The 12,594-nt window shown below is 38.0% G+C and overlaps 2 protein-coding genes across 2 annotated transcripts; both read left to right on the forward strand.

Moving 5' to 3' along the window:
- Nucleotides 1-7,176, forward strand: LOC110751722 (7-deoxyloganetin glucosyltransferase-like). Its single transcript, XM_088250894.1, has 3 exons — nt 1-601; nt 1,356-6,071; nt 6,175-7,176. The coding sequence occupies exons 2-3, from the start codon at nt 5,543-5,545 to the stop codon at nt 7,104-7,106; spliced, it is 1,461 nt and encodes a 486-aa protein (XP_088107020.1). The 5' UTR covers nt 1-601; nt 1,356-5,542; the 3' UTR covers nt 7,107-7,176.
- A 3,276-nt stretch (nt 7,177-10,452) lies between these two features.
- LOC110751716 (7-deoxyloganetin glucosyltransferase-like) lies at nt 10,453-12,433 on the forward strand. The gene is made up of 2 exons (XM_021952224.2): nt 10,453-11,307; nt 11,399-12,433. Exons 1-2 carry the CDS (start codon nt 10,782-10,784, stop codon nt 12,325-12,327), a joined length of 1,455 nt encoding a protein of 484 aa, XP_021807916.1. The 5' UTR covers nt 10,453-10,781; the 3' UTR covers nt 12,328-12,433.
- The last annotated feature ends 161 nt before the right edge of the window (nt 12,434-12,594 follow it).

A 12,594-nucleotide genomic window follows, 5' to 3' on the forward strand; every position in this document is an offset into this window, starting at 1 on the left:
AAATTTCGAGGACGAAATTCTTTAAGGGGGGTAGATTGTAACATCCCGACCCAAAATATTATTAAGATTGGATTTAATTTAATGAAAATTTGGAATTTCCAATTTTGCCTTCGAAGTGGGGGCAAAAAGGTCAATTTTTATCCGGAGAGAGTTTGGGGCAGCAAGTGGTGTTTTTAGAAAGGTTGTACTGAGCCGAGTCCGTAGACACGCGGTAGGCTCGATTCGGATTTGAAACGAAGAAGTTACGATCGAAAAATCATTGAGGATTTAATTGATTATTTTCAGAAATTATTTTGGGATAAAATCAGTTTTCCAGAAATAATCTCTCATTTCTCTCTCTCTCTCTCCTCGCGACAGACTCCCCCTCCCCTTCGTTTTTCTTCAGCCGCATCTCTCTCTCTCTTCGAATCTCCGGCCACTGGCCACGGCAGCGCACGAGACCGGACTCGATCGAACCGCCTCCTCCTCCTCTCTCTTCCCCGGCCAGCGCAGCCCTTGGAGCTGCTGGAATTCGCCGGAAAACGCAGAAACGTCGCCGGAAATTTCAGTAACTTTGAGGTCTTCGTTCTCCTTCGTTTCTCAACCAAATTGGACGAGTGAGGTATGAAATTTCATCTATTTTTCGTGCTCTAGCTGCCTGTTGGTTAGGTTTCCAGAAATTTTGAGAGTTTACAAGTTAAATTTCGAAGTTTAGCTACAGCCGATTTTCAGTCGAAATTTCCGGCCACTTCCGGCCATTTTCTGGCCTTCACCCAAGAAGAAAAGTGGTTCCAAATTAGGTGTATTACCTAGGTTAGGAGTTTGGAGCCAAAATACTAAGTTTTTCCGGTCATCGGAATTGTGATCAAGCCACCCGCGTGCGGCAGCGCGTGGGGCGGCGCGTGGGCAGTCCGGCAGAGGCCACATTTTATCCTAGAATGATCCTTACGTTGTCACGAGCGCGTAGGAGTTTACGGATCTCAATTTGGATATCGTTTGGGCCTCGAACGAATTTTACCTAATCTGTGATTTTTGGGTTCGATGTGTTTGGCCCGTTGGATCAAACCCAATTTCACGTATGTTGTTCCAGGTATTCCTAGGATCGCATAGGAATTCACGGATTGTGAATCGGAACCCCGGATGTTCCGGTTCAATGATTTAAAGTTTAAGATTTACGATAACCGTTCGATCGTGAGTTTTGACCGTCCGGTTGACCGAGTGTCTTCCGAGACTTTTTCAGCGTTTGAAACTCTTGGGTGGACCCTAGGAGTGTCTCGTTCCTCGTGCGTACTAGAAACCCGGGAAAATTAGGATTTTATTTTAAAGTCTTATTTTGAAGAGTTGGATTTTTATATCGTATTTCTATTCTGAAATAGGTAATCCGACTCCGCCTTCGGAGCAGGCAGGACCCTCTCGGGGTCACGCAGCTTGGGACTACTTGTGAGTGGACTTTGTTTTCAAATAAATAGCATGGATTTATCTTGGAAATTGCATGTATAAGAATTTAAGGATTTACTGACAGTTAATTTGTGCTTTAAAGTGAAACTAATATGTTCGTAAGTATTTGGTATATTTTCTGGGTTTTGATATTCTAAGTATCTTGAGTATATATAAATTGATATATGTGAATTGTTATCTATCTTTGAGGGCTATGTGTGGGAAGTACGGGGTTGTTTTATGAGTTGTGGAAAGATGTGGTATAGATTGTCAGTTTGAAGTGCTATAAGCACTACCCCGTGTACCTCCCCCTGGATTTGTGAATGGATTATGGAAATGTGATACTTGGAAATATCGGAACCCGGGGCATACCTTAACGGGGTGTCGCTGTAGACCCTTAATTGGGTAGTCTGCGCGCGTAGGACTGTTTACAGGCGTACGGGTCTTGATTCTTCGTCCGTACGTGCTGGCTGAGAGTTAGTCCCCCAGTTGGACGGCTTGTCCCTAGCCACATAGTCCGCTTGAGGGCTGATAATTGTGAGCTAGTCAACAATCCCCTGCTGGATTGTTTCCCCGGTACAATTAGGTGTGTCTTATATATATATAGAGTGTATCTCTCATATTTTAGTATTATGCAATTGTTCTTATTTTTGAGCGAGGATACTTCCCCGCTCGTCGTGCCGGTGGGCACGGGTTTCGAGAGTTTGATTTGAGTTTTGTAAGGAAAGGTTTGGGTGGGTTGATTTGCAAGTTTCACTGAATTTCGGATTTAGCTCGGGTTGAGCAAACTATGTATGTATGAATATGATGGTTTTTAATGTATTGAGTTCATGCATGGTTTTCTAACAGTGGGGTTATACTACTTTGGTTTAAATTGAACTAAACGTTGTTTTGTCCACTCACAATTTTCTGTTTTGCGCCCCACAGCCAGTAGTGACTGGTACGAGCAGCAGTGCCGTGTCTTGTGCTCCTGTTTTCACGAGCTACAGCACTTGAGCCTTCTCAGGGCCTCTGTGCTATGTAAAATCGTTAAACTTCCTTCCCACTTTTATTTTCTTTGAATTCTGTTAGATGCTCTGTTATTGCCCAGTTAGAATTTTGGTATTTTGAGGCCGGAGGCCACAGTTTGTAAACGCTATGTATTGTGTAATGCATGCTGGCTGTTGGGTTATAAATATCTGTGTTTTTGACAGGTTGAAATTTTTGGGTTATGTCCTGTTTACAGGGGAGACTCTGCCAAAAATTTGGTAGAAAGTCTCGGGTTTTAGTACATGGGCCCGGCATCTGCGGAATGCCGGATATTTAGGCGGGATCCGACCCGGGTTCCGAGGAAATCCGGGGCGGGTCCTGTCAATAGGAGTTAGGGCACACTCTGTGAGCAGTTTCCTCTAGAATTGATTTTTTGGTCTGAAACTATTGATTTGATGTTGGTTTAAAAAGGGGTAACGAAGACTTGGAATGCATGCCAAGGTCTGAGCGTGAAAATTTCTTTTTTCTTTTTTCGGAAATGCCCTTTGTGTGGCCTATTTGGATTGGGCTGTCAGGATATGTGGTAAGTCCTGCAGCTGCCACATCAACATTTAATGTCTGACCAGACGATCAATCTTACGACCGATGTGAATTGGTGATAGTTTGAAATGTTTGGTATGTAATTGATGAAATTGAAACTTCGGAGCCCATTTCGAAACAGACCCTAAACCTCGATGAAGTGAAATGGCGGTAGTTCTTTCCTTTTTGTCATGTTCCATTTTGTCTGTTGCAACTCATTGTTTATTTCTTTTAATCAAAACCTTTCAATATTGTTTATTGTAGATTAAAGATGCAAATATAAGCATGACGTTCTAGTTTTTTCTCTGAACCTTTTTCTCTATAATTCTTTTTCTGCTACAATCTTTCTTCTGCTCGATTCATATTGTTATGATGGTATCAGAGCCTATCCCGATATTTCTATAATTTCTCATATCTTTTTCTACTTTCTGAAGCTCCGTTGCTTAATTTGGGCACGAAGCCCTTACTGAATATCTGAACTTTTGAATTTCTCTTAGATTCTTCTGCGTTCTTTTCTGAATTTCTAGTTCTTTGAAGTTACTTTTGCTTCCTAAAGTATGGCTTATCTGATGATGTTATGATGGTTAACCATAACCACCGCTGGGAAAAAAAAACATAATCACCGTTATGATAGATATCCAAAAAAATAAAAAAAAATTAGCTCACCCCTATAAAAATTTATGGGTTCGTCACTGTACGAAAACAGACGTGACTCATTAAAATATATTATAATTCACTAGATTCAAATTCAAAATATGTATATCTATCTACTAGTCATACAATCCAAGGCTTAATAATTACAAGGAGAGCTAGTTTATACTTTATCTTTTATTTATTTTTTTATGAAAATAAAATGTATACCAAAATATAGCACGTGAAAGGTGCTGCCTGATTTTCTGTTCGAAACCATTCCGGACGGCCTTCCAGAAACAGATGAAGATGCCACCCACGAGGTCACTTTGCTTTGTGAGTCGTTCAGAAATTTCTTGCTCTTGGCTCCGTTTTGTGAGCTCCTCGTAAAACCAAATGAGACGGTAAGTAGTGTTCCTCCGGTGACTTGCTTAATTTTAGACGGTTTCTTGTCCATGTTCACAATCACAGCAGTTGAAGAACTTGGAATCCCTATCACACTGTTTTACATTGTTGCTGCAAGCAGCTTCATGGGCTTTAAACGGTATCGCGCACGCTTTGATGGAAAAGGGAAAGGTTGTGAGCCACTGTTTTTTTAGAGACGTTCTACTCAATTATCTTCCTTTGTTTTAATTTCTATTTCTTATTTTGTTCTCAAAAAAAAATTGAAAGAAGTAGAGACCACGGAACAATGGCGTCATGTTCAGTAAATGAAATTAAAAAAATTAAACCTCTAATAAATATGGCCACCGAAACATGGTCTAACGTTAAATATAAAATAAAACAAGGGAAACTAAACTTGCCATGGCCACAGACAATCATGACAGCTCTACACAAACAATTTCCACACACGTTATCAAAAGAAAAGTATACCCTTCAATTTGTTTCCATCGTAAACACTAAGTTGCAAAGAAATTTTTTGTTTGAGAATCTTTTACTTTTCAATTTCATCATTTTCTTTTCATCACATATGTTGAGTTGGACATCTTGGCAAACAACAACTTGCAAACAGAGAAGAAAGAGAAGAATGCATGATAATATATGCAATATGATTCTGCAATAGCATTTTTTATCCACACAAGGTAACAGAAATCCCTATGGCCTACGTAAACGATTAGTAGAATTGATTGCTTAGGTTTACTTTTTCCACACAGCTCAATCATAACATAAATCCTAGCCAACAATTGATTCCCTTCATATTAAAATATACCTGAAAACTCTTATATTAAAATATTATATAGTGGTCGAACTTTTCAGTTATAATTGGCTAAAATTTGCCGATTGATTGCCATTTAAACACAAATCACCGGATATATAAAAATTAATTATGACTAGATCACTCAAGAAAATCTTTAGACGAGATGTTAGAAGATTTTAGACTATCACCTTATGGAACTTATTTTCTGGCTTCGCTTGTGTTGGTTATACAGTGAAAATAAAACCAAATAAAGCTCAAACTCTGTTTCTTCAAGTGGGTTAAGGGTTTAGGAAGAAAAACTCTGTTTCTCTTGTGTTGCATGATCTTTCAATATATTATTGTTTAGTTAGTTAATGTTACGTTTGCTGACTTGTACATAAAATATTAGCCACGGATCTCCTTAGGCCACGGGGGTTGTGTATAATTGTGTTTCAGCCACTATTGCGCCGTGGCTTATGTATTTGAGGCCACGTGTCGTATGTGCAATTCTTATAATATGGTTTTCTACTAGTGTTTTGCTTGTATGTGCAATTATTTTTATTTTTATTTTTATTTTGAATTTTAGAAACACGAAAATAATTGAGCCATATTTTCAGAGAGAAGAATGGTTTGGCGGACTGGATATTCAGTTTAGACCTGGATATTCAGTTTAGACCTGGATATTCAGTTTTCTACATTGAACAGTAGCTCAGTTTTGCTTTATAAATAATCTGCATTTGCAAGCACTGCAATTCACACACAAAAGCTCAGATGGATTCCACAGAAGTAGCTACCAAGCCACATGCTGTTTGCATTCCATTCCCTGCTCAAGGTCATATAAAGGCAACGCTTAAATTTGCAAAGCTCCTCCACCACAGAGGTTTTCATATAACCTTTGTTAACACAGAGTTCAATCACGAGCGCTTTCTTGAATCTCTAGGACCCAATTCCCTTGATGGCTTGCCTGATTTTCAATTCGAAGCCATCCCCGATAGCCTTCCGGATTCAGATGAAAATGCCACACAAGATGTCACCTTGCTTTGTGAATCCGTCAGAAAACAAAATTTCTTGGCTCCCTTTCTTGCCCTCCTTGCAAAACTCAACAATGATGCCATATCAACATCCAGCAATCCTCCTGTGACTTGCATAGTTTCAGATGGTGGCATGTCCACGTTCACAATCACAGCTGCTGAAGAAATCGGAGTCCCTATAGTGCTGTTCTACACTATAGCTGCCTGTAGCTTCATGGGATTTAAACAAATTCGCGCTGTGGTCGAAAAAGGACTTGCTCCACTCAAAGGTGAAATATATAACTATTAACTGAAGCAATTGTTGTTTAACTTATGGTTTCTAAACATGCAAATGAAATGTTTCTTCAATTGAATTTCATTTGTCTATTGCAGATGAGAGCTGTTTCACAAATGGCTATCTGGACACCGTAATAGATTGGATCCCGGGAATGAGAGATATCCGTTTGAGGGATCTCCCGACCTTCTTGCAAACCACAAATCCGGATGACATCGTATTTAACTTCAGCATGGAAGTAACCGATAGAGCTCATGAAGCTTCAGCAGTTGTTCTTCATACTTTTGATGCCTTGGAGTCAGATGTTTTGGATGCTCTCTCATCTATGCTTCCCCATGTGTACACCATTGGCCCTCTTCAATTGCATCTCAATGAGATACCAGAACACCCTTTGAAAATGGTGGGATACAGTCTATGGAAAGAAGAAACTGAATGCCTCGAGTGGCTAAACACGAAGACACCAAACTCAGTTGTCTATGTGAATTTCGGCAGTATAGCAGTCATGACACCAGAACAGCTTGTGGAGTTTGGGTGGGGACTTGCAAATAGCAAGCTTCCGTTCTTTTGGGTAATTAGACCAGATCTTGTTATTGGAGAATCCGCTATTTTGCCACCTGAGTTCGTGGCTGAAACTAAGGAAAGAAGTCTAATAGCTGGGTGGTGCCCACAAGAGCAAGTCCTTAACCACCCATCAGTTGGAGGATTTTTAACGCACAGCGGTTGGAATTCAACAGTTGAGAGCCTTACTGCAGGAGTTCCTATGCTCTGTTGGCCATTCTTCGCAGACCAGCAAATGGACTGTCGCTATACTTGCAATGAATGGGGCATTGGCATGGAGATAAGTAATGATGTGAAGAGGGATGAGGTAGAGAAGCTTATCAAAGAGTTAATGAAGGGAGAGAAGGGTAAGAAGATGAAAAATAAGGTCATGGAGTGGAAGAAACTTGCAGAAGAAGCTACCGGTCCTCATGGTTCTTCATCCACAAACTTAGAGAATTTAGTGAACCAAGTGTTATTAAGAAAAACCTGAAGATGTTACCATAAGAATATTGATGTTAATTATCATTTTCATTAAGCTCATATTATATACTGATGTCTTCCGGTGACTGCTAAATCCAGAATGTTTTAGAATCCTCTTAATTACTTGACGCATTTGACATCTGATTAAGGTTTCAACTCTAAAGTCTCATCATTCTTCTGGCTATTGTGCATTATAATATATTAAATCAATAGATTAAAAAAAATAAAGTTAGACCATTTTCAACAAAGAAATTATGTGGAAGTTTCTTTAAAACCTTGTATATGTCATTCTGTTGGAGATATTGACCTGATGATAAAGCATAATCTCTCATTAATACTTGAATATAAAAAAAATTACAAGAAAACACAAACAAGGTTAAAGAAAAGAGAAAATCCAAATCCTACTTTGTTTCCTCGTCTTTCCAAATCCAAATCCAAACCCCACTCAAATCCGTTAGAAAGTTTCTGATTGTTTATTTCATTTCATACTACATACAAAGATAACAACAGCATGAGTAAAGAAGAAAAAAAATGATACTTTAAATTAAAGAGTTATTTCACCATGACGTGAGCTTGATTAGGGACAAAACCACTTGAATTAAAGAGTTATTTCACCATAATGTTCTTTTTAGTCACAATACACACCTCACAACACTTTCACACAAATTTACCAAACACTCAAAAACTGATTATTGTACCAACATCACTTTTAATAAAAAGTTTGCCAAACGCCAAACTACTTTCTTTCACAACGGATTTCTCTCACAACAAATCTGACTGTGATTATTTTCACATCACAACAATGTCAAACTAGCCTTGTTTTAGATTCTTATTTCAATTCCTACTTGTTTTATTCGTATTTTAATCCTATTTCCTACCCACTATAAATAAGGGTTTTAGGAAGTCATATTATTATTTGTGGCCAGAGAGTGTCTATGAGTGTGGTTACGAACCAAATTACAACTGAGTGTGCGGAATTGCTAAAAATTCACTATAGAAGTACAAGAGAAAAAAATAAGAGATTTTCTATTTAAACCCCACACTTCTCTTTGTTCACCCCATGTTCTGAGTTCGCCCCAACTTCTAATTTAAATTTTCACAATTTCTAAGAGAACCCCGCTATCTTCCCAAAATACCCTTAAATACACCTCAAGCTGAAAAAATAAGAAATAAAAGAGATTTTTCATCAGCTTCCACGCAGATTTTAAAGAGGTAGGCTCCTCAATGTTCTACATCTTTAAAAGAGAAGAGTAATCTGGCAATTGGATGTAGATGGGGTGTGTGGGGTGTGTGTATAGATGTACTAGGGTTAAGTATTAAGTTGGATGACCTTTTTTATCTTTTTACACAATAATAAAACTTACAGCTTAATGATTTAAGTACTGGGGTGAACAAAGAAAAGTGTGGGGTTTAAATAGAAAATCTCAAAAAATAATTTCAAGCACTCTGAAGTTTTCTTTCTTCAATTATACACCAAGCGAAGAAGAACCATTGCTAAATGAAGCAAAGAAATGACATAATATTACAAATGAAACTAAGCTCTACTGATCTCCATGTGCTCAAAAATCAAACCCGATCCAATGCATCTTCGTGGTTTAATGAATATGGCGCTTTGCCTGAAAATGGACTTGCACACTGCAGTTCAAATATCTTTTATATGCAGAGAGCTTCCATTGTGGGATTCTTCAAATAAGTTATTTGAGGGACACCCTTATAGGGCCCACTTCACATTGTATTTCACTAATGAAAAATAAGGCCATGGAGTGAAAAACATTGGCAGAGGAAGCGACCGGTCCACACGGTTCTTCGTCCACAAACTTAGACAATTTAGCTAATCAAATGCAATCAAGAAAAATCTAGATGTTCTCTGCATCCACAAACTTAACAAGATCATGCACTGCAAGCCTAGAAGTTAATTGTTCAATGAACTCACAACATGTTTACCATCTTCAATTTTTTTTCAGCTACAAGTTTTAAATTGATCTTAGTGTTCCAATATCTGTTATGGTTTTAAGATGTAATATTAATCACTGAAAGATACAAGAGATAAGATTGAATTTGAAGAATACCAACAAGAACAGAGGAACAATTTTATTTTATTTTTTATATATAGCAATGAAAATTGAGATGGTAACCAATCATTTTAGCAGTATAAAAAAAAGGGTAAATAATGAACCAAATTATCGTATAGCATCTTCCTTAATTAATCCTTACATCGCCAAAAAAACGAAAGTCCAAGTCTAAGTCTTTTTTGTCTTGATCAAGTAGTTTCCTTGTTGTCTTGATCAACTGATTTTTCTTTGCACAGATATTTGTGGGCATGTAAGGGTCCAAAAATAGAACTTTAACACTCCCCTATACTATCGAAAATTTGACTATCTATCAACCAAAGACTAACTTCTAGATTATATTATTATAAAAATTTAATCATAATTTCTTGTCTATTAGTTATTTATATTATTATAAGTAACAATTTCTACCACAATTTTTACCATTATTTATATAATCATAAGTTGACTATCTATCAATCAATGACGAACTTTTCGAAATACTTGAAGAAAAAAGAAAGATTTACAGAGGAAAGAAATCTACGTTCAAAATGGCAGTGATGAACTCACAGAGGAGATTCAAAAGAAGAAAAAGAGCGATGGGAAGAAGAGAAGAGCAAACGCTGCTTTAAGCAGCGAACGGGGGAGGTGGAGGCTTCAAAACTAATTGGAGAAGTCTGGTCGAGTCCAGCCCACCAAACAGGGCCCAAAGGTTTTAATCTTCATAAAAAACTGAAAAACTTCATCAATACACACAAACACGGATGATAATAATATTCATGAAAAAACATATCAATTTTTATAGACCTCATCGGAAAAAAAACATACCCAGCTTAGAAATCTTTATGTATCAACATCTGGGTCTGTTTTATTTCCATTTTTTTATAGCTCAATTTGTGAGGTTCTTCGTTGGGTGTTGTTTTCCCTTAGTTTTCAGTATAGGTTTTGCAAATTGGATGATTTTCTTGTGCCTTTTGTTTGATTTTTTAATGTATAACGTATTTTTTTCGGCTCTTTGATTTTGGGTATGCATATTTTTTTATTAAATGCTAGGCATGGGTGGGGCCTGCTGGGTTTGGATGATGGTGGCTGATGATGATCGGATCGGGCATGGGGAGGGATGGGTTTGGAGTGACTGGGTCGGTGTAGTAAATCTTTAAAAATAAAAACATACTTTTTAGAGATTCTGAGGGGCTAAGTGAGAAATTTTCAGTTTTGTGGGGTAAACTAAGACTAAGCGGCCGTTTTAGAGAGTAAAACAGTAATTAAGCCATGATTAATTATATATATATATGTTTTTTTTTGTCATTTTCTTATTCAGAGCAGAAGTAGAATGAGAATTGAACTTTTTGTGGCCCAATAATTAGAGAAAGAACTGGGGAAAGGCCAAGAAAAGATAATGAAACAAAATTATTCTTTATAGGGGAAAAGCTAATAGAAGATACCAGTTCCCCTTCGCTTCTTCTCACGTCAATTTGTCTGACAAATTTCTTCTCTCTCTGGATATCTTATCTGCTTAGACTTGTGTGGAGGGGAAAAAACAGGGAGCCAAAATAGGACACATTGAAAAGTAGCTCAGTTTTGCTTTATAAATAATCTGCATTTGCAAGCACTGCAATGCACACACAAAAGCTCAGATGGATTCCACAGAAGTAGCTACTAAGCCACATGCTGTTTGCATTCCATTCCCTGCTCAAAGCCATATAAAGGCAATGCTTAAATTTGCAAAGCTCCTCCACCGTAGAGGTTTTCATATAACCTTTGTTAACACAGAGTTCAATCACAAGCGCTTTCTTAAATCTTTAGGACCCAATTCCCTTGATGGCTTGCCTGATTTTCAATTCGAAGCCATCCCGGATAGCCTTCCAGATTCAAATGAAGACACCACACAAGATCTCACTTTGCTTTGTGAGTCCGTCAGAAAAAATTTCTTGGCTCCCTTTCATACCCTCCTTGCAAAACTCAACAATGATGCCATAGAAACATCCAGCAATCCTCCAGTGACTTGCATAGTTTCAGATGGTTTCATGTCCACGTTCACAATCATAGTTGCTGAAGAAATTGGAGCCCCTGTAGTGCTGTTCTACACTATAGCTGCCTGCAGCTTCATGGGATTTAAACAACTTCGCACTGTGGTCGAAAAAGGACTTGCTCCACTCAAAGGTGAAATACATAACTATGAATAAAAGCAATTGTTGTTTCTAAACATGCAAATGAAATGTTTATTCAATTGAATTTCATTTGTCTATTGCAGATGAGAGCTGTTTCACAAATGGCTATCTGGAAACGGTAATAGATTGGATCCCGGGAATGAGAGATATCCGTTTGAGGGATCTCCCGACCTTCTTGAGAACCACAAATTCGGATGATATCATGTTTAACTTCATCATGGAAGAAACCGACAGAGCTCATGAAGCTTCAGCAGTTGTTCTTCATACTTTTGATGCCTTGGAGCCAGATGTTTTGGACGCTCTCTCATCTATGCTTTCCCATGTGTACACCATTGGCCCTCTTCAATTGCATCTCAATCACATACCAGAACACCCTTTGAAAATGGGATACAGTCTATGGAAAGAAGAAACTGAATGCGTCGAGTGGCTAAACACAAAGGCACCAAACTCAGTTGTCTATGTGAATTTCGGCAGTATAGCAGTCGTGACACTAGAACAACTTGTGGAGTTTGGGTGGGGACTTGCAAATAGCAAGCTTCCATTCTTTTGGGTAATTAGACCTGATCTAGTTATTGGAGAATCCGCTATTTTGCCGCCAGAATTTGTGGCTGAAACTAAGGAAAGAAGTCTAATAGCTGGGTGGTGCCCACAAGAGCAAGTCCTTAACCACCCATCAGTTGGAGGATTTTTAACGCACAGCGGTTGGAATTCAACAGTTGAGAGCATTACTGCAGGAGTTCCTATGCTCTGTTTGCCATTCTTCGGAGACCAGCAAATGGACTGTCGCTATACTTGCAATGAATGGGGCATTGGCATGGAGATTAGTAATGATGTGAAGAGGGATGAGGTAGAGAAGCTTGTCAAAGAGTTAATGGAGGGTGAGAAGGGTAAGAAGATGAAAAATAAGGTCATTGAGTGGAAGAAACTTGCAGAAGAAGCTATTGGTCCTCATGGTTCTTCATCCACAAACTTAGACAATTTAGTGAATCAAGTGCTATTAAGAAAAAGTTAAAGATGTTTCCATTAGAATATTGATGTTATTAATTATCATTTCCATTGCCATTGTCTCAAATAATCAACTAGCTAGCAATATATATGTACAATTTTATTTTGATTAAGGTTCCAAGCCTTCAACTCTAAAGTCTCATCATTCTTCAAGCAATTGTGCACTAACCATGATGCATTATATTAACTAGCCCCTTGGCACACGCTCATGCATGTGCCAATTGGTTTTCTTTTTTCTTTTTTCTTTTATTTTTAGAATGAAGAAAAGATAATA

This window comes from Prunus avium, chromosome 3 (assembly GCF_965620075.1).
Source record: "Prunus avium chromosome 3, drPruAviu1.hap1.1, whole genome shotgun sequence".
Classification (NCBI taxonomy): Eukaryota; Viridiplantae; Streptophyta; class Magnoliopsida; order Rosales; family Rosaceae; genus Prunus; species Prunus avium.

Excerpts from the sequence above, each read along its gene's own strand:
- LOC110751722 (XM_088250894.1), top strand. The coding sequence starts at position 5,543 with ATGGATTCCACAGAAGTAGCTACCAAGCCACATGCTGTTTGCATTCCA. Across the intron at positions 6,072-6,174 it reads AGGACTTGCTCCACTCAAAG|ATGAGAGCTGTTTCACAAAT; the intron begins GTGAAATATATA and ends TGTCTATTGCAG.
- LOC110751716 (XM_021952224.2), top strand. The coding sequence starts at position 10,782 with ATGGATTCCACAGAAGTAGCTACTAAGCCACATGCTGTTTGCATTCCA. Across the intron at positions 11,308-11,398 it reads AGGACTTGCTCCACTCAAAG|ATGAGAGCTGTTTCACAAAT; the intron begins GTGAAATACATA and ends TGTCTATTGCAG.